The following is a 27,850-nucleotide window of genomic DNA, read 5'->3' as shown; positions in this document are numbered from 1 at the left end:
TTCTAATAATCTATGTAAAATCATTGATTGATATAAAACTATATACTGTGTGTGTTTGTCGACTTTTTTTCAATATGCCATAATTTAAATGGAAATTTTCTATTTCATCTTTTTTTAAACCACTTGGCTGATTTAATTTTGATGACGATGATGGTGATGTTGAAACCAATAGCAAATCCAACATTATATGCCCATTATGTATTCAATACACTTGATCAGGACCATACGGGAATTGTGAGTTTTGAGGTGAGTATTAAAATAGATTTAAGAATTTCCAAACATCAACAACAACAAAAATAAATAAAAATAAAATTGAAAATTATTTTTTGCCACACACCGAACACATAATATCATTTCGCAAAAACTTTAATCCTTCAAATTCCCTCAACTATGGCCATTTCCATTATTATTATTATTGTTGTTGTTGTCGTCGTTTGTTGGTGATGGTGGTTTGCAAATCAAACAAACAAACAATTCATTTAACATAAATTGCTGAATTTTCTCATTTAAACAATGAAAATCTCATCACAATTAAATCTCCCATTTCAATTAAAATTCTTTATTTCTCTGCGAAGCGGGGGAACGTGATTCTATAGTGTTTAAACTTTTGGAAAATGAATTTCCATTTTATTCATTTATTTCACATTCATTCAGCAGCACATCCATTCATTCATTTGTTCGTTCATTCATTGGTTTATGGCCTGCACCAGAGTACATTGTTTGAAATCCGAAACAGTGACAGCAGAAGCACCATTTATCGCTTCAATTATTTTATTCAAATTGCGATCAAATGAGTGTGAACTAATTGCACTGTTTCAAAACTTCGTGAATTAAAAACAATGGCAAATCACAAATACGTTCGTTAGTTAAGACAACAATGCAAATATTGTAGTTCCGCAATTGAAAAGCAACAAAATTTGTGTGTTAAGACGCATTTTCAATGGAACTATTATTATTTGTAAATTGTGTTATATTTTGACAACAAGTACACGAAAAGACAATGGAAGCGATCTACAATAAAAATTAATTAAAATATTAAAAATGAAAAAAAATATATAAAAAATATTCTTTAAAAAAATCACTCCTTATAATAGTCCTTGAAAAAATATTCTTTAAAAAATCCACGCCTTATGGTTGATCCTTGAAAAAATATTCTTTAAAATATCCGCCCCTTATGGATATTTATTGAATAATCTACGCTTGTGTTGGTCCTTGAAAAAAATTTTAAAAAATCAACGCCTTATGTTGGCCTTTGAAGATTCTTTAAATTATATTTAAAAAAAATCCACGCTATGAATGAATGTCTTTAAAACAGACTTTAAATATTTTTTGTTTGCCATTCGTAGAGATGATATTTACGGAATAAATACCCAAAGGGTGGGAAAATACAGGGTAAATGCCCATTTGCGGGTATTTATTATATTGAATCGGTAATAGAAAATCTTACACCATATTTCCGTGTTTCTGTTACTTACTTACTTAGCTGGCTTGTGACAGAACTTTCGTTCCATAAGCCGTGCTTAAAAAAGTTTTCCAGGCGCGTCGGTCTTTTGCGCAGTTTTTCCAATTTGAAAAACCATATTCGGCAATGTTATCTTTCACTTGATCTTTCTATCTTATTCATGGTCTTCCTCTTCTGCGTGAACCATCAGCTGGTTCGCTTTTATATGCCTTCTGGGCTGGGGCTTCTTCATACATTTTCACAACATGACCTAGCCAACGTAGTCGCTGCACCTCAATACGTCTAACAATTTCGATGTCCGAGAATATCTGGTACAACTCATGGTTCATTCGACGGCTATATTCATCGTGAACGCAGATCGGCCCATAGATCTTTCGGAGAATTTTTCTCTTAAACACTCCAAGAGCTGCCTCATCTGCTTGGGCAAGTACACATGCTTCAGATCCATATAACAGCACGGGTAGTATCAGCGTCTTGTAGAGTGTGAATCTGATCTGGCGGGAGGTGGCCTTGCTTTTGAGTTATTTGCTCAGGCCATAGTGGCATTTGTTGGCCATCACTATCCTTCTCCGAATTTCGAAACTGATGTCATTGGTTTTATTTATGGATGGTTTTATTTATTTATTTATGATTACCTCGAAGCTGTAGTTCTCAATTTCCACTGTTGGTCCGAGTCTACTAGATGTCTTGCGCGTTGATACCATCAGCTTGGTCTTCTCGCCGTTTACTGCCAGACCCACTTTGGCAGACTGCTTCTCAATTTGTTCAAAGGTGGATGTTACCGCTCTCAGTGTTCGACCCATTATGTCGATGTCATCGGCGTAGGCGAGTAACATGTGTAGTTTGGTGTACAGAGTGTCATTTCTGTTCACTTTTGCCTCTCGTATGACCTTTCCCAGCAGGATGTTAAAAAGGTCACACGACAAACTGTCACCTTGTCTGAATTCTCGTTCGGTATTAAAGGGCTCCGAGAGGTCCTTTCCGACTTTAACTGCTGATCTTGTGCCAGCTAAAGTTATCCTGCATTGACGTATTAAATTTGCAGGAATGCCAAACGCAGACATGGCTTTAGACACCTCTGAACGGATAGGGCTGTCGAATGCCGCTTTATAGTCGACGAATAAGTGGAATGTGTCGATATGTTTTTCTTGGGACTTTTTCAGGATTTGGCGGAGAGTAAAAATCTGGCCAATGGTGAATTTGCCAGGTCTGAAGCCGCATTGGTATGGTCCTATAATGTCATTGACCATTGGCTTCAGTCGTTCACACAGTACGCTGGATAGCACTCTTTATGCGATGGGAAGGAGACTTATTCCTCTACAGTTGGCACATATCGTCTTGTCTCCTTTTTTGTGTACGGAACACAGGATGCTGAGGTTCCAATCGTTGGGCATGCATTTTTCTAGCCAAATTGCACTAATCAGCTGGTGCATGCTCCTGACCAGCATCTGACCACCAGTCTTGAATAGTTCGGCTGGTAATCCATCAGCTCCTGCTGCTTTATTATTCTTCAGTCGATTGAATGCTATTTTGACATTATATACCGGTTATGGGGTATCTTCTTCACCGCCACTATTTGATACAAGAAGCTTTTCAAAATGCTCCTTCCAGATTCTCAACACGCTGTCTGTGTCTGCACCAAAGCCCTCGGTTTGGTGTTTTACTCGTTGGTAAAATTTCCGGACTTCATTCTGACTCCTCCATATCTCGATTTGCTCACGTTTTTCTTGTTCTTTCTTCTTTTTTTTTTTTTTGAAAATAAGTCTCTGCTCTCTCCTTTTCTCCCGACAATTCTCCATCGCACTACGTGTTACTTGTCTGCAGGGTTGCCCAATACGCTGCGTTTTTTACATCAGTAAAATTAGGACACTCCTGATCGTGCCACTTGTTTCTGGATGTTGGTCTTTGGTACCCAAGTGTTGCTTTCGATGCAGTTTGTAGGGAGTGGGCAATTATTTTCCGTTGTGCTTCTATACTATTATCGGGACAAGAAGTGCTTTCGTCAAGCAGGTGGGTAAATTGAGCGGAGTAGGCTTATGCTATCTGTTGTGTTTGCAACTTTTCGAGTTTCCGTGTTACATCATATCGCATCTTTGCTGCTACATTAAGACGAGTGCAAACCTTGCCTGCTACAAGGTAGTGGTCCGAATCGATATTCGCTCCTCGGAACGATCGAACGTCTAATACACTGGATTCATGCCTTCCGTCTACCACAACATGATCAATTTGATTTCTCGTTGCTTGATCAGGAGAAATCCAGGTGGCCTTGTGTATATCGAGATGCTTGAACCTGATGCTGCTAACTATCATGTTTTTGCTTCGGCGAAGTCAACCAACCTCATGCCGTTGTCGGATGTTTCTTCATGAAGGCTGAATTTTCCGAGGGTGGGGACATAAATATTTTCCCTTCCGATTTTTGCATTAAAATCTCCAAGCAGAATTTTAATGTCATGGCCAGGGCAGCATGTATGCTGTTTCTTCGGTCGGAGCATGGGCGCAAATTAGACTTTTGTAGAACTTCGCTTTTATACGGATTATAATAATCCTTGAAAAAATATTCTTTAAACAATTCATAATAGACCTTGAAAAATATCCTTTAAAAAATTCACTATTTGTGTTGATCCTTGATTTTATTAAATCTCGGCTTGGTTTTAATCTTTAAAAAATTATTCTTTTAAATCTCTTCGCTTATCAGAGTCTTAAAAAAGATTTTAAATAATTTATGCTTATGGAAGTCCTTAAAACAACGAATAGTATAGATGTCCTTGAAAACATACTATTGAAGAAGATCTGGAAAAGCTTCTATAAAGTCGATCCTTTAGAAAATATTTCACAAAATATGACAAATCGCTTTAAAAGTCCTTAAAAAATAGTTTTTAAAAATGTTTGCCATATCTATTATCATCCTCATTTTTCCTCCTTCAGGATATCCAAACATAATCCACTTCATTATAAATTACTTTGTAAAACAATTTGACTTTCAAGTTTTTTCTTCGTATATTTTATAAATAAAAAAATTCTTCGTTACATGTCGAGCGCTAATAAAAATCATAAAAAAATTTTACGTGTTGCAATAACATTTAATGATAATTGCCATTACAACAATGTCTACTTTTTCCTGGCTGTAAAGGTTACTGAAGATTTTACTTTTGGCACGGGAGGGTAGAAAACAAACACATTATGAAGAAATCTATGAAAAAATAGCATTAGAAAGGGAAATTAACATCTTAGAAAGGGCATGTGTTGAGGTTGGTGGGTTGGGGGAAAACGAAGAAAAACTAAAGAAAAGCGACATAAACACACAAATCAAGGTCATTAAAATAATCAACTTTTTTATTCAAAGGAAATTTGTTTGCTTTAAAAAAAGTACGTTTTTAATTAAAATTCGGCACATACACACCTAAAAATATATTTAACATAACATGTATAAAAAACCTGGATTTTAAATCAAATATATTTTTTGAAAGACTGAATTTAAAAAAAAAAATGGAATGACTTGTATTGTACGGGATTTTTAATCAATATTTATTTTAGATTGCTAGTCTCGTAACCTATTCAATTCCATACAAATTCAGTCTACTTACAATTATTTCATGTGTTCTCTTATTTCATGTGCTCTCCCATTTACCAGCTTCTTTATAATAAAGTCTAAAAATACAGTTTCTTAATTTCCTTCTGTTTAACTGCAAAATGATAGCAACAAATAACTTATTTTCAATTACGTCCTGGCTGGCATGAACTTTTTTCTGAAACTTGATTTCCTGGCCACCTTCAACTTTATCAACATTGCTTTGGCAACAATTGTTGCTGGTGAATTTGAAACATTTTTTTTTTTTCTTTCCATTTGACTTCACAACAGTTGAAATTAAATTCAAGCAGGCTCTTCATCCATCAGACACTAGAATCAACATCAACAACAATCAAACTTTTCATTGAACTTTGTTATTGTATGTGTGTATACGTGTACGTATTAGAGGTGGTGTATATTTTGAAGCAGTCGCCCACTTGGCCATGAAGTTATACAGCAGCAGCAACGGGGGAGGAGATTGGTGATTGGCGAAATGAGGTTAAAAAACTGAACAGAATCATAATTAATTAAGCGTAACATGACCAAACGCCACCACGGAGCCAAAGTCGAAGATGTATTCTCTTGGTCGGTCCTTGGCGGCTGTGCTCTTCGGTCTGTTCTAAGGTGAATGGTTTTTCTATACTTGGATTGTAATTTCCAAAGCAGCAGTAGTCGCAGCCAGCCAGTATTTTGTTGGTAATAACAACAGCTGTTTACTTAAGAAGTTTAACAAGGCCATATTTATCTTACAATATTGTGTTCAGTTTTATTTTATTTCTTCTTCAATCCATTTGTGAAGAGTTTTACAAAGTTGCGCTGCCAGGTCATATTGTTTTACCGCTGAGTGATGCTGTTATTTGTGTTGTTGTTTTTGCTTACCTCAAGGGAATACATTTCACCTTTAGATTAAATTTAATGTCAAAATAACGAGTCCATAAGGGCCATGTGGAAAAGTGTGATCGTAATGAACAATGACAGTTTATTGCAAGTAGCAGGTTGTAAGGTGGGGAGGAGGGAGTGAGGTGGTAGTTTAATGTGACGCTTGGCTGCCCTCATGAGAGATTAAAATCAACTGTTTGATATATTAAATTAGTATTAAATTGGGGGAAATGCTGTCAAGATTAATTCGGCTTAGACGTTTTGTAAATAAAAAATTAATTATGAAAAACAGAAAAATGTAATAGGTTTGAAGAAGGACTAAGTTAGAATAAGATTAAAAAAAAAAATAAAAAAATTATATTTTGAACAATTGCCGCAACCGTGTTGGATTGAGGTTCTATGACCCTGATTTTCTTAAAGAATATTTTTTCAAGGACAATCATTAGCTTGGATTTTTTATGAATATTATTTGTAAGACTGCCGCAAGCGTGGAAGGTCTTTCATAAGCGTATATTCTATAAAATCGTTTTGAAGGTCCATATGCGTGAATTTTATAGAAAAAAAATGTTTAAGTAATTTCTTAAGTGTGCATTTTTATACCCTACACAATTTTGTAGTGAATGTATTATATAATTTGTAAAGCCACAACCTTTAAGTATACCGAGACATGTTCGTCCGTCCGTCTGTCCATGATAATTTGTAAACACCATACAGGCCACAGTTATGGATCACTCGTCACGAGATTTCGCATGTAGGATGGGTTCTGATCAAAGAAGATCCCTATTATTTTTGGACCAAAAACTTTGTTTTTGTCTGTTTTTCTGGAAGTTCTAAAGGACTCAATTATGACCCGGATATCACAAAATTTTACACATAGAGAGAGATCGGGCCATATAATAAGCATGGCAGCATTGATGAAGATCGGTCAATATCTAGCGGGTCCAATGGAGCCAGACTTTTGTGTGAAAAATTACAAAATTTGTATTCTGGGGTGTATTTATTTACTCCTGAAGAACATAGAATTCGGAGTTCTTGACATTTAAGCTGATCCCAATTATATTGTTATATATACTCTGATGTGGGTGTTAACGTAAATATTTAAAGGTATCTATGTGTTATGATATTATTTAGCATTACTATTACCCTTCTAAATGGCAGAAATGTCCCGCTGATGGCTTTGAAATTTTACATGATGTTCCGATCATGGTCAAGAACGAAGCCTACAATTTTCGGTGAAGTTGAGATGATTTTTAAGGGGTGCAATGTATCGAAAACTTTATTTTTGTCCGATTTTTTAGTCGCTCTAGAGACCATTATTATATGCAGAACTTCACATATTTTTTCACGGTGAAGGGGATCTGACCAAATACATAGAACGGTTGTTTAGATTATAATTGGTCAATATTTGATAAACCAAAAAATTAAGTGACCAAATTTATATTATGGAAAATATGCCAGGGTTAGAAACTGGAGCTGTTGGACTATACACGTCCATGTGGGTGCAAATATCGCAAAAAGTTAAATTTTCGTGGTAGTTGTGTAGGGTGTCATATGGACGACCCCATCCGACTATGCAGCTCTGTTTAAATTGTTTGTCAATGAATTCAATAACTCGGGGTTTACACTTGCAACTGTTTTCACGCAACTCTGCTGCTGCTCTTTACGATTCTATTTCGAATTTCTTCCCCCTTTACAATTTTCTTAACTCCCTCTCCAAAGAACTCAATAGAGTTGCATATAAAAGATGCATGTGTAAACCCCGACTAAGCATAGTTAAAAAAATTTTCAAAGCCTTTAAGAACCATAGGTATTTTTAAACAATATTTTTTCAACGACATGGCTTTTATATTTTTCAAAACTACATGGATTTTTCAAAACATATTATTTAAATGACTATCTAAGCGTGAAGTTTTTAAAATGTGTGTTTCAATTACTTCCTGAAGCTTTAATAAAAAATATCTCAATTTTTTCCTAGGACTATAATGAATGTGAATTTGAAATTTCTAAGGTGGTTTAAAGAATCTCCATGAATTTCTTAAAATATTTGTTCAAACACATCGATGAACCTGTTTTTCATATTTTAAAGGGCTTCGATAAGCGTAAATTTGTTTATATTTTTTTAAACTCCAATGAACATGTTTTGATAACTATCTTCAATTGACGTGTTTTAAACTATTTCGTATGGGTTTTTATAAGTGTAGAGTTTTTAAAAAAAAAATATTTTTTAAATAGGCGTGGGTTTATTAAAAATAATTGTTCAATGGCTTCAAGGAATTCAATAAGATTGGATTTATTTAAAATATTTTTTTAAGGAAAATTATTTTTTCAAGGGCTTCCATCAGCATGGATTTTTTGGAATATATAATTTTTACCAACTACCTTCAATATCACATAAAAAAAAATTAATCAAATTACATGTGTATGTCACTCAATGTATTGCGAGTAGTAAATCATTAATTAACAAAATTTATATATCTTAATTCAATGCCAAACAAACCTCAAACTGCCACCTTCGTTAAAATTTCAGCATAAAATAAACAAAGTAAAAGAAGAAGAAAAACTATAAAAAGCATGTTGACCGTAGGCTTTTGCATAATTAAGTATTTTTCTGTTAATAAAAGAAGGCCCCAAAATAGCAGGAGAGAGTAATCGAGAAAGGTTCCCAATAAACATACTAAAAAAATTACAACCAAATTTTTTCATAAGAATTTAGAAGAATTATATAAGATATTTATTATTTCTTACATTTATTAATATCGAGAAACAGTAGGACTGGAAACCTTTATTACTGTACCCTGTCAACATTTCCATCACTGAGGATACTTCCCTGATTAGTTCGCCAAACAAAAAATTTGTCCATAACCGTGATTGTGTTATTTTCTCGCTTAACGTCCAGTCGTTTGTTTTCTCAGCCGTTTTTCAATCTATACGGAATATGGGCTTAACGTCGCACAGCCTCGACATGGCATTGGTTTTCCAACACGAAAGTATTTAGCGATTCTGTTTTTTTCTGTTGATGTTGTTGTTGGACATTGTCATCTCATTCCACCACTTGGGCTCATCATGTTATATGGTGGTGTTGGTGCTGTTGCTGTCAAGGGATCGTTACCAACATCAGAGGCTAATGAGGTTTTCATTGTTTTTTCGCTGTTTTTTCTTGTTGTTGCCACACAATAATAACCAAAGCAACAACAACGAGAAGAACAATAACAGTAGCAAGAATAAGAACATCATCATCAGCGTACAACAAAAACAAAAAGCGAGAGAGATAAAGAGAGAAGAAAAAAATTAACAGCGAAACAGCATACAATGTTGTCGCTCAACAACAACATGTCTTGTCCCCTGAACTGACTTACAAAAAAAAATGATGAGGGCCAAACACAAGAAGGGCAACAAAAGTAAGTCAGCAGGGCGAACAACATCGGTAGCAGTAGCAACATCAAGTTTTAACGATTGGCTTTTTATCTCACTTTTACACATTAACTTTCGCGTCAGAATGGTAATTTATTTAAGCCTCCTTAATGTTGCATGCTTTCATAAAAGTTTAACAAATGTGTAACCCAAACACACACACCCGCAAGAGACACCAAGCATCCATCACTTACATACAATGGCATTTGTATATGTGTAATATCCATACAGACATATTTGTAGTGTTATCATCAGGGCTAAGATGGTGATGGTGGCGGCACACAATGTCAAGAAAATGACAAAATATTGAATGGTGTCGAAACTAGAAATTAATTATATGTGGCGTTAATGGGATTTGTGTGAGATCTAAAGTCAAATGTCGGTATGAGAATACGACTTAAAGGGTATTATTTTTATTAAAGATGTGTTCAATGGTATTCTATGTATAGAAGTCACATTAATGAGTCCTCATTTTTCAATAGAACCACCATAAAGAATATACAGAAGACCCGATAAAGAATATACGGAAGATCCGAATCTGCAGAAGACCTTTTATAAGATTATTCGAATGGGTTTCCATGAGCATGGAAGCGTATATTTTCAAATATTTCTTTCAAGAAATCCCATAAGCTTGGATTTAAAAAAAAAAAAATATTTTATGGATAAAGAATAATTTTGTGAAATAATTCCATGAACGTGGAAGTTTTAAAAATAGTTTTGTTTCATAAACCACTTCCATGATTTGTTATATATATTATATTTATATATACCACATTCAAGTCCCTCTGAATATTATCATCGCATCCTCAATACAATCCCTGTGGGAAAGGTCAAAAAGGTCGCTTCCAAAAAAATCGCATCTGATCTTCTGATCGCTTCCGATGTATCTTCATCGTGTAGTCTAAATTTTAGAAAACTGTGGCCTTTAAAGTGTTTATGAACACTTGCATCTGGTTACATAGCTCTTAACCCTTTCAGTGTTTTTGTCGAATATATTCGACATTTAAAAGTACTCTCTTTCTTTGCGATTTTTCGGTTATCCTATGTACCGTTACTATTGATGTTTTAGTTTTTGCTGAAAGACATACGAAACTGACCGAGTGTTAAAATGACAATTGCTGATTTTAAATACAAAATATTAGATTTTTATTCCGACAAAAAATTTTTTTGACACTGAAAGGGTTAAATATTGATTCTATGTCGTAATAGATTTTTGTGTATACTGGCTGTACTGATTGCTCGAACTGTACAAACTCTGTATTTTCTTATAGCTCTTCTCTCTCTTTCTCTGTCCTCTTTTAGCTCTTTTCATACCTCTATAGATTCCTCGAATCCTTTGATTATTTCTAGACCCGATGGCCATGCTATGCTATCAGGTACTTCGATCCAAGTCTAATGAGGTTAACATCCGCTAGGGGAATTCTACAAATGCTTCCTTGACTCAGTGATCTAGCTATTAAAGGTAACTTAATAATGCCTCTCTCTTAGAAGTTCTGCTCTCTATTTGCAAAAAAAAACTCTAGTAGTCGATTTTCACAATACTCCCTAGGTACCAACTTTTTATCATTAAAGAAATTTTGCAATGCAAGAAAAATATGATAAACGCTTGGTGCCAAGTCCGGACTGTATGGCGGAAGTATTAAAACTTCCCAACCAAGCTCTCGAAATTTCTGGCGCATCACTGTAGATGTGTGTGGCTTAGCGTTATCCTGGTGAAACACGACACCTCTTCTGTTGGTCAATAGAGATCAGAATTTAACGTTTGGCCATATGGAAGCATCTCATAATAAATAATCCCCTTCCAGTCCCACCAATTGCATAGCAGAACCTTCCTGGGCGTTAGTCCTGGTTTGGCAACCGTTTGAGGTGCTTCACCGATCTTTGACCACGATTGTTTTACATTTCTCATTCTCATCCATTTCTCATCTCCAGTCACCATCCGTTTAAGAAATGAGTCTATCTCATTCCGTTTGGCCAAGGCTTCGCAGATGGAAATCCCCAACCTAATACTTCTTGGATTCAAAGATCTCAGCGCCTGTGCTTCACCTAACACAGCTCCTCCCTCTCTCCCTTTCTCTCTCTGTTTCACTTATAGCTATTCTCCCTGACACGTTATCTTATATGCGTATACTCGTTCGACCCTCAACTCAATGTCATGACCACTCAGCTCGGTCTGTCAAGCTACCGGGGGTTTCTGATCCTATGAGGATCTTTTTGGTCCCTCAACTTGTATGCCCAGATTCATAGCTACGCTATCTATGGATTGTAGAGGTCAGGAAGTAAATACAGTTATTCGGTACATACTTCCTGACCTAATAGTTCTGACCTCTACGACTCTTAGTATGGACTCCGAAGATTTAGATTGCTTTATAAATATTTTAAAAGAGTCTGCAGGGTCTACGGTATATAGAAATCCTGTAGAAGATCTTATCGATTATAGAAAATATGTTTTTGCATATAAATTGTATTTTAATTAAATAAGGAAGATCTTCACCGATTGGCTTTATTCTAATTACTACGAGAGCTTTACACTCCCAGAGAAACGTGTCAAAATTTGGAAACGATTGGATTATTAGTTTTTGAGTTATCGTGCCGCCATTCGTAAAACACTGATTCGAGAAAAATGCGTTTAAAGTTTGAGAATCACCCTTGCCGTCACTTGATGCTGACACAATAAATCGGCTATATCTTCAAGAGTCCTTGAGATTTTCACTTGAAATTTTGTAGGGACATTCTAGAATTGGAGTAGATTCGAATTAAATCAAAAAATGTGTGACACCAAGAGGGGGGGGGGGGGGGTCCCCTTAAAGGAAACCATACAAAATGTTTGCCTATGGGACGGTCTGATAACTATAGACGAACTGAAAAGGGTATTTTGTCTACAGAAGGCCTGCGAACGTTATTCTGTCCCCATAATATCTGTCGACTATAGAAGACCTGTATAAAGTCTTCTGTCTATAGAAGACCGGTAAAAGGTCTTCTGTCAATATAAAAGATGTACGAATATATGTAAAAGGCATCGCTATAGAAGACTTGTAATGGACATTGTGTCCATTGGAGACTTAAAGAATTCCTGTAAAAATAACTTTGTCTGTAGAAGACCTATAGAATATAGAGGACCCGCAATGACTCTATAGAAAACTTACAGAAGACACAGAATCACAAATTGTTCTTCTGAATTTTGATGTCCTGTAAAACGTTTTTTTTATCAATATATGTTCTATTTATATTCGACCTGTAAAGTGTGTACTGCCTATAGAGAACCTTGAAATGGATCTAAGTCTTTAGAAGACCTGTAAAAGGACTTATTATTAGTCGTTCTGTAACAGGTGTTCTGCTTTAGAGACCAGTTAAAATTCAACTTACATATATTTCTCTGTGGTTTTGCCGAACACTGTGCTTACGGCGATATAGCCCAAAAAATTTTCACACCAACAAAAAATTGAAGTGAATTTTAATGAAACCAAATTACAAAAGAAGAAAGAACAACATTCGTTCATTCCTTTTACCCACCCTGGACTTTGTTGTGGTCATTGGTCAGAAAAAAATGGGTTTTGGGTTGTGGTCTCAAACAAAAAGCAAAACAGAATGCTCATTATACTAAGATTTTAATGACTTTATTGCCTTTGTTGTTGATGTTGTTCTGTTTTTGGCAATATTTTTTTGTTCACTCTCTCCCCTATATTTTTATACTTGTTCTCTCATTAAGCAGGACGAAACACAAGACAAGGAAATAAACCGTAGGAGAAAAAAACAAGAACAAATAATGATCTGTAAAAAGTAATGTACATTTTATGGAGGGCTTCAAACAGAAGCAAAAAAACCAAAATAAATAAAACAAAATGATGAGAAAAATACTCAAAAGCATTTATCTGTACAAAACGATGAACAAGAAATGGAAAAAAATCCACTTTTTATTCTTTTGTTTACAATGTTGTTTGTTTATTTTATGGTGGAGGCCGGGAAGCTATATTTACCTCCACAGCCTACCCCAATTTTCGCCCCATTCCCAACAATTGTCGTTAACATTTCGGCTGTTTAATTTTTTGTCAGTATATTTTATTGTTACACAGCGAAGGAGAGTAGGAGGAGTTGGTGGGGGTGCTCTATAAATTTTGCCATGTTACAGGACATCAGATTTTCTTTTTTGTCGTTATGGTTTTTTTTTTTTTTTTTTTTTTTTTTTGTTTTTTTGCCAGCCACTATGAAAATTAACACCCATTAGCAACGGAAAATTGTCCACTATCCTGTACAAGGTTTATGTCTTTTTCGCTTTGTTTTTCTCGTTTCCTTTTATTTTTTGGTGACTTCCTTGTTCGAAAGCAAAAGCATAAACGAGCAATGAATTTAACGCTAAATAAAGCAAAATCTCAATTAAGTTTTGGCTTTTCGTAGAGGATTTTCGGTGATAAATTATGAGGAAGATATGGAAATGCAGGCAATTACATTTTGTTATTTATATATGTTTTTGGCTTAAACAAAAATATATTTTTGTGGAAGGTAGTTAGGTTTAATATTTATATAAAGCAATTATTTATCTATGTATTTTCGTAAAATTAAATCTTTGGTTTTTAGTTAATCTGATTTTAATAGATTTATTGGTATATAAATTATATTTTAATGTATACTCTTTATAATAAGTTTTACCAAATTGTAGAACACAAAGTTATGGTAAAAATAAAATATATTTACTATAAAAAATATGAAAATCACAATTTATTTATTAAATACTTATAGAGGAACAAATTTTTCACGCATTAGGAAACAAAAATACCTAATTATAGCTGACTAGCATAGGCCCGTCACGTCGTTAGCGGATTTTTTATAGTTCAAATAATTAAACGTTAATTTAGCTACACAATATACTTTTGAATGAAGTATAAATTTGTATATATTTGTATATATATTTCGAATAATGATAAGTCCTATATCTTCGAATTTTTAAGAAAATCCCAGATCTTACTCCGCAATGTTTTCGAACAGAAAAGTAGATGTATATTTTCTGAGAGTGCGATATTTTCTCGATCCTACCGATGGACCCATGCAAATAGTAATATAATACGTTTTTAAACCGTTTTGTTCCTTTTGGTAATTTAATACTAATGTTAAATTTGTAGTACGTTAGTACTTGTGTACCATTATATGACGAATTTGTAATATAATATTTTTCACAGCACATCATTTGTTCGGCAGAGACATGTCTTTATATATTTAGTATTTTTTGCTACAAATTTTCATAAATATACATAAAAAATTTCAGGACTCTACCTCGGTCGTATTTAGTACTTTTTAGTAACTTTACTACTAATTTCCAAAATTGTTCGCACATTCTGATTTGTTTATTATTTGCAAATCTGCATACAAAAATTTGAGAGTTGTAGTTCCAACCGTTTCAGCGTAATACAATTTTTAGTACCATTTTAGTACAAATTTGCAAGAAATATTTTTGCATATCATTCTATTTGTAAAAGCTTAAGCTACATACAAAATTTCAGATATCTGTTCAGATATCTAGTACATTTTAGTACTTTTTGTAATAATTTCAAAAAATTTGTGCACACATTCTGATTTGCTTAACATTGACAAAGCTCCATACCAAATTTCAGAGTTCTATTTCCAACCGTTCCGGAGTAATACAGTTTTAGTACTTTTTAGTACCGTTTAGTACTAATTTCCAAAAAATACTTTGCACATCATTCTATTTGTAATAGCTTAAGCTACATACCATGTTTCAGATATCTATCTCCACCGGTTCCATTGAAATATAATATTTAGTACTTTTTAGTACCTTCTAGTACTAAATTCCAAACTTTCTTCACATATACCACTTCGCCTATCGTAGTCAAAGCTGCATACCATATTTCAAAGTTCTAAACCAAACCGTTCCTCCGTAATACAGTTTTTAGTACTTTTTAGTACCTTTTAGTACGAATATCCAAAAATCCCGCCTTATCACACGCCTACGCACCAAACCCCACCTACATGCCAAATTTGAAGTTTCTAGCTTTAGCCGTTTCGTCTGGGCGTTGATGATCAGTCAGTCACTTATAACGCAACTCTTTTATATATATCTATACTAATAAAAGAGTAAAGTGATTGACTGACTGACTGATTTAACGATTCATCAACGCCCAGACGAAACGGCTGAAGCTAGAATCTTGAAATTTTGGGTGATGGTCACTCTTGGCCCAAATGTGACAGAAATTCGTACTAGAAGGGTACGAAAAGTACTAAACATGATATCATTTGTATTTGGCGAACCAGTAGAGCTACTCTGAAATTTGGATTGAGGGTCACTGATGGAGTGTAGGATAGATGTACCAAAGAGTTTTTGGAAATTCGAACTACAACTATCCGAAATGTACGAAAATGTACTAAATTTGGCACAATTCTGTAGCATGAAAACGGATAGAGCTAAAAACTTGAAATTTGGAATGCGAATTAGGGTTGGGAAGTAGGGTCGATATAAAGAGATGGTTTTGAAATCGTGTACTCATGTGTACGAAAAGTACTATATGGTACTATATTGGGTACAAATTTGATTTGGAGGTACAAATGGAGCTAGAATCCTGAAAATTGAAAGTAACATTACCGTCGGAGTATAGGATTGTGATATGTACGTAGTTTTGGAAATTTGTTACTTATGTGTACGAAAAGTACTAAATCGTACTATAATTGGTACAATTTGGATTTGGGTGAACCGATAGAGCTAAAACAATGAAATTTGGAGTTAGGATCATTTTAGGGGTGTAGGATTGGGGTCAGGACTCAGTTTAAGACATTATTACTTATGGGTACTAAATGGTACTAAATTTGGTGCAATTTGAATTTTAGGTGAACCAATTGAGCTAGAATCATAAAATTTGGAGTCAGGATCACTGTCGAGGTGTAAGATTGAGATATGCAGGATGTTTTAAAATTTTGTACTTATGTGTACTAAATTTGGTACAATTTGAATTGTGGTTGAACCGATACAGTTGGAATCCTGAAATTTAGATTTTGGAGCACTGTGGCGGTGTGGGATTGGGTATTTATGAAGTTTTGGAAATTGGTACTACTGTGTACTAAATTTGGTACAATTTGAATTGTGGGTGAACAGATAGAGTTGGAATCCTGAAATTTCGATTTTGGTTTGAGTTAAGTTGGAAGTTTATGAAATTCGTACTAAATGGTACTAAATTTAGTACAATTTAAATTGTGGGTGAACCAATGGAATTGGAATCCTCAAACTTGGATTTAGGATCACTGTGGGGGTGTTGGTTTGAGTTAAGTACGAAGATTTGGAAATTCGTACAACTGTGTACTAAATTTGGTACAATTTGAATTATGGGTGAACCGATAGAGTTCGAATCCTGAAATTTAGATTTTGGAGCACTGTGGGGGTGTTGCTTTGGGTTAAGTTGGAAGTTTTTGAAATTCGTACTAAATGGTACTAAATTTTGTAAAATTTGAATTTTAGGCGGACCAATGGTACAAATTTGGTACAATTTTAATTGTGGGTGAACCTATGGAGTTGTAATCCTGAAACTTGGGTTTAGAATCACTGTTGGGGTGTAGGATTGAGGTATTTAGGAAGTTTTGGAAATTCGTACTACTGTGTACTAAATTTGGTACAATTTAAATTGTGGGTAAACCCATAGAGTTGGAATCCTGAATTTTGAATGTGGAGTCATTGTGGGATGTAGGATCGGGGTATGCATGAAGTTTTGTTGGATGGTTGAAGAGGGTGCTTATGGAAATAATGTGTACGAAATGGAAAATTTTGATTTAGGTGAACTCTTAGAGCTCGAATCATGAAATTTGGTACCAAATGTCTCTTAAATTCAATTTATGGTCGATATTAATGTGTTGATTGTTTAGTTTTTCTGACATACGCAGTTTCTGTGAAAATAAAATAATATGTTAACTTCGTTAACGAAGTTGCGGGCATATGCTAGTAGATAAATAAATAACTAGCAATGGCCCGCTACGTCGTTAGCGGATTTTTTTATAGTTAAAATAATTAAACGTTAATTTAGCTACACAATGTACCTTTGGATAGAGTATAAATTTGAAATATTTCGAATAACCATAGGTCCTATATCTTCGATATTTTAAGAAAATCTCAGATCTTACTCCTACTAAATCGAGTACAACTTACTTATATTTATATTTTCTGAAAGTGTACTTTTTTCTCGATCCTCCCAATTGGCCAATAGAAATAGGGCGTTTTTTTACATTTTTTGTTCCTTCCGGTAATGGTAAAATATGTAGTACGTTTAAGTACTTGTATATAGTACGAAATTGTAATATTATATTTTGCACAGCGCATCATTTATTATATAGAGACCTACCTTTATAGGGAAGCAATTTTTATTAAATAAAAAAACTCTACCTCTACTCCTTTTGTTGTATACAATATTTAGTACTTTAAATACAAATGTCAAACAAAGTAGCGAACATTTTTGTTTTTCATAGGAAAAGCCTTTTGCCAAATTCAATATCCACCCGTATCGACTTATACTATATGTTGTACTTTTTAGTTCATTTTAGACTTACTTATTTCTTATTTCTGGAAAATAATTATGTATAAATGTTTATTGTTATAAAAATCTCTGATCTTACTCCGCATTTTTTCAAACAGAAACGTCGATGCTTCTATCCTACTAAATCGAGTACAACTTATTTATTTTATATTTTTTGAATGTGTACTATTTCCTCGATCCTCCCGGTGGATCCATGCAAATATTACCATAATACGTTTTTTAAACTGTTTTGTTCCTTTCGGTAATTTAATACTAATGGTAAAATATGTAGTACGTTTTAGTACTTGTGTACCATTATAGGACGAATTTGTAATATAATATTTTGCACAGCACATCATTGCGTTACGTTACGTGTTACAAAATCCTCAATGGAAAAACTTTTCGGTATTTTTATTCGTTACATCGGAAGTCGCTCCAGTATTCCAGTGTGTGCCAAGTCAAAGATAAATACTTAAATTCGGATATCTGTCTCTATACTTTCCTACTTTTACAACAAATTTAAAAAAAACCTTCTTTAATTTGTTATTGTTAAATATACATACACAATTTCAGGACTCTACCTCCGAATTTCAGAATTATACCTTTCCCTACACAGTATTTTGTATTCTTTTTACAACAAATTTAAAAAAAAACCTTCTTTAATTTGTTATTGTTAAATATACATACACAATTTCAGGACTCTACCTCCGAATTTCAGAATTATACCTTTCCCTACACAGTATTTTGTATTCTTTTTACAACAAATTAAAAAAAAAACCTTCTTTAATTTGTTATTGTTAAATATACATACACAATTTCAGGACTCTACCTCCGAATTTCAGAATTATACCTTTCCCTACACAGTATTTTGTATTCTTGGTGCCATTTAGTACGAACTTCCAATAAACCAAGCCTCTTATTTGTACTAAAAGTTGGGCATTTTTGTACGCAGATTTCAATCCCTATATTTTCCATTATAATTTACTGTATAGCATAGTATTTTTAATACTTAAATCTATATACCGCGTTTCAGATTTCTATTTCTTCAGGTTTCATTATAGTACAGTATTTAGTACTAATTTTAAAAGAATTATGCATAGCATTCTATTTTCAATAGAGTAAGCTACATACAAAATTTTAGATTTCTATTTATACCAGTTCCATTGTTTTTTATTATTTAGTACCTTTTTATCTCCACTTTAGTACTAATTTCCAAAAAATGTTATGCATAGAATTCTATTTGTAATAGTTAAAGCTATATGCGAAGTTTCACATTTAGACATTTTATAACTGTTTAATATATTCTAGTACTAATTTCAAAAAATATGTTTGCCCATTACTATATTTTTAATAGCTTAAGTTACATAGTATAATGTTTAGTACCTTTTAGTACCTTTAGTACTAATATCTAAAATTGTTGGCACATTATGATTTGTTTATTACTTGCAAATCTGCATACAAAAATTTCAGACTTGTAGTTCCAACCGTTTCGTCGTAATACTGTTTTTAGTACTATTTAGTACCATTTTAGTACTAATTTCCAAATATATTTTTGCGCATCATTCTATTTGTAATAGCTTAAGCTACATACCAAATTTCAGATATCTATCCCTACCTGTTCCTCCGTAGTATAGTATTTAGTACATTTTAGTACCTTTAGTACTAATTTCCAAAATTGTTCACACATTCTTATTTGTTTATCATTGACAAAGCTGTATACCAAATTCAGAGTTCTACTTCCAACCGTTCCGAAGTAATACAGTTTTAGTACTTTTTAGCACATATTTCCAAAATGAGGGTGTATAAACTTTACATCGTGAAAATTTGCCTCATCGAAATATTGATTCTAGACCCCATGTTTCTTTGGACCAAATCCGTTTCAGAAAATGTAGATTTCATCCAAACTTTGCCCATCTTATTATTTCTTCCAAACTTAGTTCAAATTCGAAGATGGGGAATATCGGTCCACTCCTTCTGGTAGCAACCACATAGGGGCTAGGTCTAAATACGGGTTATAATTCATATATAGTTCATTATCGAACCTTACGTGCTAGTTTTTTATCTCGATATCCTCCGCAGGTGATATAGTTACAACAGAGTCTTAGAACCAAACCCAAAACTCGGAACAAATTGCATAACTATTTTAATATAAAAAAGGGGTTATATGGGGTGCATATTAAAAATTTTTTGTAGGGAAATTTGTTACCATATTCGACTACAAAATACCATATTTCAGCGAATTTCGATGAAAAACGTACTCAAGAACCTCAAAATAGCGAAAATTGGGGGTACCCTTATATATGGGCTACCAGAAAAATTGGACCTATATTTATAATTTTTGGTGGAGATATTTGGCACCCAATTGGAACCAAATGTACCAAATTTCAGTGCAATCTGTTGAAAAACGCGCTCAAGAACCCCAAAATACCGACATTTGGGGGGTACCCTTATATGGGGGCTACCAGAAAAAATGGACCTATATTTATAATTTTTAGTGGAGAGATTTGGTACCCAATAAGAACTCAAAGTACTAAATTTCAGTCAATTCGGTTGAAAACTACGATCAAAACCCCCAAAATACTGAAAATTAGAGGGCACCGTTATATGGGGGCTACCAGAAAAAAAAATGGACCTATATGTATAATTTTTTGTGACGAAATTGGGTACCCAATAGCAACTCAATATACCAAATTTCAGAGAATTCGGTTGAAAAACGCGCTCAAGAACCCCAAAATACCGAAAATTGGGAGGAGTACCCTTATATGGGAGGTATGACTAAACGCGAACCGATATATCCCATCTTCGAACTTGACCTGCCTGCAGACAAAAGACGACTCTGTGCAAAATGTTGGCGATCTATCTCAACTCGTTTAGACGCTAGAGTGATTACAACAGACGGACGGACTGAAATGTTGTTTTCAGCTTAAACAACAAAAGACAGTAATTTTTTTAATAACCAACAATCATTGAATTTTTGAAGAATATGTTTCATCAATAAGGCAAATTTGTTTTACAAAATGGCGTCCTTCCTTTCATGTTATGTTTAAAATAGATTAAATAAAAATATATATTGTCATTAATCATCTCCGACAATAGTTCATCCTATCTCTCCTCCAACACTTAAAAAATATTTCATTTTATTAAAATTGACGAAGGAGGAAAACTGAAGCTTTTGCAAATCTTACAAAGTAACTAAGAAGCAGAAGAATAAATTTTCAGTGCCATGCAATGCATTCCATGTTCGTCAAAAAATATTTGTTGCCCGAATATTTTTTATTAAACTTTTTGTTATAACGAAAAACAGAAATACTTTTCGCAACAATGTAAATATTTGCACATTTCTTTATACTTTATTATTCACATAACTCTTGCCTCTTGCTGATCAGATCGTAAGAAGAAGTCTGTAATAATTTACATTGTTGAGTTGGTTGGTGGCTGGTTGGTTTGGCTTGGTTTTAAGCGGTTCCTTACATAAAAAAACACAAAAACAAAAAACATATTTCTTAGTTTTTTATTTCTTTACAACTACAAAAATTTGTTCAGTTATTTCAAGTTTATTTAATTAAATTATAATTTTATTCTTCTTGTTGTTGTTATTTTTGTGTGTGTGTGTTTTTGCTTCACCAAATACTTAAGTGTATTAAACTTTACTAAAGTAGACAGTTTGTCATGCCATTATTTTCTGCTTCCACTTTCTGCTACTACGTCGGTTCTTGTTCTTGTTGTTATTTTCGTTTTGTTCCATCTTTAAGGATGTATTTATGCCACAAGCAGTGAACTTACACTAAGCCAAGATCCTGCCAACCAACCAACCACTTATCCCTTTTGTTGTTGTTGATGACTCTATGACGAGAATAATGGGGGTTTATTTCGGAAGCCTCTAAGGACTGACTATGGAAGAGGCAGAAGGAGAAAAAAAAACTACGAACTACTAGACAAAGTCTATTGCATGTTCTGCTGGAAATATATATATTGAGAATTTTATTATATTCGACTTGAACTATAATTGAACACTTTGTTGTTGAGTGAGTGATGGTTTGGAGGAGTTGCTCGTTGTATTCAAAACAACAGCAGCAACAACAATAACACTCTATAAAATTTTCCAAATACCATTATAGTTAGTTGTTAACCTTACAACAAGAGGCGGAACACAAGAGGAGTCAACAAATAATAATAACTAAATAAATAAAAAATATTGTAAACTGCTTTGCCTTTGTGTGTGTGTGTGCGTGTCTGTGTGTTCACTACAAGTAAACAATAAATTGAGAGGAGGACGAAGAGGATAAGAGTTCCAAGTCAAGAGGGAAAAATTGATTGAACTACAAATTACATATTTTGTTGCTGCTGTTGTTAGCTTGGTTTGGTTTTTAAACTTCAAAAGTTTTCAAATTTTGTTTGCATAGTTGCAAGTCAAATATTTACATTGAGATTGAAAATGTTGATGAAGAGGAAGAAAATAATAAATTTCTATTACAACAATTCAGCAAATAAAATATCAGAAGATAATGTTCGATACTAATGACTTTATAATAACCTTCAATGAAGGGTAAGCTCTTCAGATTTCTTTGTAATTAAGTTATTAAATAAATTAAATTTCAAAAAAAGGAGAGAGAAATAAATTACCATTAAATCTAATGGGAGTTATAAATTGGAAAATAATACTGGAGATTTTCAAGAGGATATTCAAATTACTACACCATATAATATTCATTCTATGGTCTATGTAAGAGGAGATTTAAAATGATTTTTAAGGCACCTAATACAGGCGTGGAATTTTTAGGGCACATACTATAGGCGTGGATTTTATCAATATTTTAAGGATTTTTTAAAAATATTTTTTAAGCTAACTAATATTACCTATTTACTTACCTGGCTTGTTACAGAACGGTTGTTCCATAAGCCAAGCTTAAAAAAGTTTTCCAAGGGCGTCGGTCTTGCGCGCATCTCCTCCAATTTGAAAGACTACGTTCCAAGATGTTGTTTTCTACTTGGTCTTTCCATCTGATTCGTGGCCTTCCCCTTCTACGCGAACCATCAGTAGGCTCGCTTTTATATGCCTTTTGAGCTGGGGCATTCTCATTCATTCGCACAACATGGCCTAGCCATCGTAGTCGCTGCAGCTCAATGTCCGCGTATAAATTGTAAAGCTCGTGGTTCATTCGACGCAGATCGGTCCGTAGATCTTTCGAAGAATTTTTCTTTCAAACACCCCAAGAGCTGCCTCATCTGCTTGCGCAAGTAGCCATGCTTCAGATCCATATAACAGCACGGGTAGTAGTGCGTCTTGTAAAGTGTGAATTTGGTCTGGCGGGAGGTGGCCTTGCTTTTGAGTTGTTTGCTCAGACCATAGTACAATCTTTCTCCGAATTTCAAAACTGATGTCATTCGTTTTATTTATGGCGGTACCAAGGTATATAAAATCTTTAACTACCTCGAAGCTGTAGTTCTCAAGTACCACAGTTGGTCCGAGTCTACTGGACGTCTTGCGCGTTGATACCATCAGCTTGGTCTTCTCGCCGTTTACTGCCAGAACCACTTTGGCAGACTCCTTCTCAATTGGTTCAAAAGTGGCTGTTACCGCTCGCAATGTTCGACCCATTATATCGATATCATCGGCGTAACATGTGTTGTTTGGTGTACAGAGTGCCATTTCTGTTCACCTTTGCGTCTCGAATGACCTTTTCCAGCAGGATGTTAAAAAAATCACACGACAAGCTGTCACCTTGTCTGAATCCTCGTTCGGTATTTAAGGGCTCTGAAAGGTCCTTTCCGACTTTAACTGCTGACCTTGTGCCATTTAACGTTATCCTGCATAGCCGTATTAATTTTGCAGGAATGCCGAACGTATACATTTACACACCTCTGAGCGGATAGAGCTGTCGAATGCGGCATTATAGTCGACGGCATATGTGTCGATGTGCTTTTCGTGGGTCTTTTCCAGGAATTGACACAGAGTGAAAATCTGGTCAATGGTGGATTTGCCAGGTCTTAAGCCATTAGTATGGTCCAATAAAGTCATTGGCGATTGACTTCAGTCGTTCACACAGCACGCTGGATAACACTTTATATGCAATGGGTAGAAGGCTAATTCCTCTATAGTTGGCACATATCGTCTTGTCTCCTTTTTTGGGCACCGTACACAGGATGCTGAAGCTTCAATCATTGGACATGCATTCCTCTAGCCAAGTTGTACTAATCAGCTGGTGCATGCTCCTGACCAGCATCTAACCACCAGTATTAAATAGTTCGGCTGGTAACCCATCGGCTCCTGCTGCTTAATTGTTCTTGAGCCGATTAATTGCTTTTATGACCTCATCTTGGCTAGGTGGTATACACTCTTTACCATCATCTCTTATTGGTTCTGGGATATCTTCTTCACCGCCAGTGCTCATTCCAGACATGCTGTCTGTATCTGTCACCAAGTTTCCTTCCTTCAATGGTGGATTAGCCAGGTCTGAAGCCGCATTGGTATGGTCCAATAATGTCATTGACCATTGGCTTCAGTCGATCACACAGTACGCTGGATAGCACTTTATATGCGATGGGAAGGAGAGTCTTGTCTCCTTTTTTGTGCACGGGACACAGGTGCTGAGGTTCCAATATTGGACATGCATTCTTCTAGCCAAATTGTACTAGTCAGCTGATGCATCCTCAAAACGCTGGCTGTATCTGTCACCAGGTTTCCTTCTTCATCACTACATGAGGATGTGCCTGCACCAAAACCTTCGGTTTGGTCTTTTACTCGTTGGTAAAATTTCCAGACTAACTAATATAGGCGTGGATTTTTTAAAAATATTTTTTAAGCTAGCTAATATAGGCGTGGATTTTTTAAAAATATTTTTTAAGCTAGCTAATATAGGCGTGGATTTATTAAAAATATTTTTTAAGCTAGCTAATATAGGCGTGGATTTTTTAAAAATATTTTTTAAGCTAGCTAATATAGGCGTGGATTTTTTAAAAATATTTTTTAAGCTAGCTAATATAGGCGTGGATTTTTTAAAAATATTTTTTAAGCTAGCTAATATAGGCGTGGATTTTTTAAAAATATTTTTTAAGCTAGCTAATATAGGCGTGGATTTTTTAAAAATATTTTTTAAGCTAGCTAATATAGGCGTGGGTTTTTAAAGAATACATTTTTGTTCCTTGCCTTCATAGATACCGATTTATTTTCAATAGACTATTGCAACTATAATCAATATTCTGCAAAATACCTTAAAGGCTTTTTGCAAGAATATATTTTCATAACTGTTTTTCTCCCCCAATAAAAAGAAATTTCAAATCCATCACAGCTGCAACAAATTGGCAACTATTTATACAAAAAATGATGCAAAAAGAGTTTATCTTACTAATGATTACGACTATTGGAAAATATTCAGAATAACTAAAAAAAGAAATACAAAAACTTCGAGGATACAACTTTTCAAGCATTTACGAAACAATATCAACCCCCTTCCACCCTCAAGTCACAACCAAAAATAAATATATTTTTCAAAAAGTATACGATTTTGTTTTGATTGATCACTTATTAATGCTTGTTCCTCTAGGCGCCAATAGCAGCCACAAAACTATACCAAAAATTGCAGGATAAACTCAAAATAAAAAACGAAAGAAAAATGATGGCAAAGTTTATGAAAGTTTGTTTTCCTTTACGCTTTGTTGGTGTCCGAATTGGCGGAAATGAAATTTCGATTTATTTATATTTTTTCTCTTTCTTACAAAGCGTTCAATGCGAAAAAAAACTTTATTTTAACCTTCAGTTCCCTTTATGGGATGCCATTACCTTCTTAGTTACTTTTCCAAATGACCTTCTGCCAAAACCAAAACATTTAGATGTAGAATCCAATCAAAAGCAAAAAAATAATAAAACGATAAATAATAAATGATAAAGTGAGTGACAAGGATGGTGGATGGATAACGTGACAGAAGGAAAACAAAATTCTGGAATGAAAGAAAACAAATTCTGGACAATTACTGTGTGATTGTGTGTAGCTTTGGGCTACTTCTTTTTATGGCATTCAGAGCAATGCAATTTATAAGAAATATTACACTGCGGGCTAAGAAAGGTGATTTGTCAGTTTTATTACTATCCTAAATGATTTATTTTATAATACAGTGAAATTATTAATAATCAAAACAATGCAACGCAATATATAACTCAAAATATTTAAAAGAAATATAAAAAATATGTTTTTAAAAAATCCACACCTCACAATAGCCCTTGAAAAATATTCTTTAAAAATCCACGCCTCACAATAGTCCTTGAAAAATATTTTTTAAAAATCCCACGCCTCACAATAGTCCTTGAAAAAATATTCTTTACCGCTCCTCACGACAGTCCTTAAAAATATTCTTTGAAAATCCCGCTCCTCACGCTAGTCCTTAAAAATATTCTTTGAAAATCCCGCTCCTCACGATAGTCCTTAAAAATATTCTTTGAAAATCCCGCTCCTCACGATAGTCCTTAAAAATATTCTTTGAAAATCCCGCTCCTCACGATAGTCCTTAAAAATATTCTTTGAAAATCCCTCTCCTCACGATTGTCCTTAAAATATTCTTTGAAAATCCCGTCCTCACGATAGTCCTTAAAAATATTCTTTGAAAATCCCTCTCCTCACGATAGTCCTTCAAAATATTCTTTGAAAATCCCGCTCCTCACGATAGTCCTTAAAAATCCCGCTCCTCACCGTAGTCCTTAAAAATATTCTTTGAAAATCCCGTCCTCACGATAGTCCTTAAAAATATTCTTTGAAAAAATATTCCCGCTCCTCACGATAGTCCTTAAAAATATTCTTTGAAAATCCACGCCTACGCCCTTCAATAAGTGTTAAAAATATTCTTTGAAAATCCACGCCTACGCCCTTCAATAAGTGTTAAAAATATTCTTTGAAAATCCACTCCTCACAGTAGCCCGTGAGCATATTCTTTAAAAAATCCACTCCTCACAATAGCCTTGGAAATATTCTTTAAAAATCCACGCCTTGTATTGGTCCTTTTCAAAAATATTCTTTAAAAATCCACGCCTTGTCTTGGTCCTTTTCAAAAATATTCTTTAAAAATCCACGCCTTGTCTTGGTCCTTTTCAAAAATATTCTTTAAAAAATCCACGCCTTGTATTGGTCCTTTTCAAAAATATTCTTTAAAAAATCCACGCCTTGTATTGGTCCTTTTCAAAAATATTCTTTAAAAAATCCACGCCTTGTATTGGTCCTTTTCAAAAATATTCTTTAAAAAATCCACGCCTTGTATTGGTCCTTTTCAAAAATATTCTTTAAAAAATCCACGCCTTATGGATGGTCCTTTTCAAAAATATTCTTTGAAAAATCCACGCCTTATGGATGGCCCTTTTCAAAAATATTCTTTAAAAAATTTACGTCTTATGAATGGTCCTTAAGAAAGTATTATTTTTTGTTATTTTACATTTGTTCCCCTTTTTTTACCACTGTCCATTATTACACCAGAGAAAAATATTACATTTTCTTTCACTGACAAGATGTACATCAATTTTATAAATTCACCTTCAATTTGTCATAATTTTCATTTCATTCCACCGCTTTGCACTTTACATTTCCTTTTTTTCATAACCAAAACAAGAAAAATTCTTATTCATCGTCTTTCAAGCAAAAATAACTAAAATAGAAAGGACGAAAGAAATGCGAGGGAAGAAGAAGAAAAAATATTGAAAAAGTGAAGCATTTATTTTAAATTGTTTTTTCGTCCTCACCTACTTATAGATGAATGTTATAACCAACCATTTGTTTGTAACTTTGTGTGTGTATGTTTGCCTTCATGTTTATGTTTCATTTCCTTTTACAGGATTTTGTTCAAGGACTTTCGATATTGTCGCGTGGTTCCGTCGAGGAGAAATTACGTTGGACTTTTCAATTATATGACATCAATGGCGATGGCTACATAACACGGGAAGAAATGACTGATATTGTGACTGCCATTTATGAATTAATGGGACGTCTGCCTGACGAGCTGCCCGAAGAGGAGAAAATCAAAAGCAAAGTGGAACGAATATTTCAG

At 34.1% G+C, this 27,850-nt stretch overlaps 1 protein-coding gene across 1 annotated transcript; it reads left to right on the top strand.

Moving 5' to 3' along the window:
- Window positions 1–150: 150 nt before the first annotated feature.
- On the top strand, window positions 151–27,850 carry LOC133326014 (Kv channel-interacting protein 4-like; the record flags this gene model as incomplete). Its single annotated transcript, XM_061534693.1, has 2 exons — window positions 151–246; window positions 27,638–27,850. Coding segments are annotated over exons 1-2 (309 nt in total), but the record flags the coding sequence as incomplete, so codon positions are not given.

Source organism: Musca vetustissima, unplaced genomic scaffold (genome assembly GCF_032173495.1).
Source record: "Musca vetustissima isolate MV318-11 ecotype Yass unplaced genomic scaffold, APGP_CSIRO_Mvet_v1 utg12881, whole genome shotgun sequence".
Lineage (NCBI taxonomy): Eukaryota > Metazoa > Arthropoda > Insecta > Diptera > Muscidae > Musca > Musca vetustissima.
Note: the sequence above shows the minus strand (reverse complement) of the source record. Positions and strands in the feature narration are given on the sequence as shown.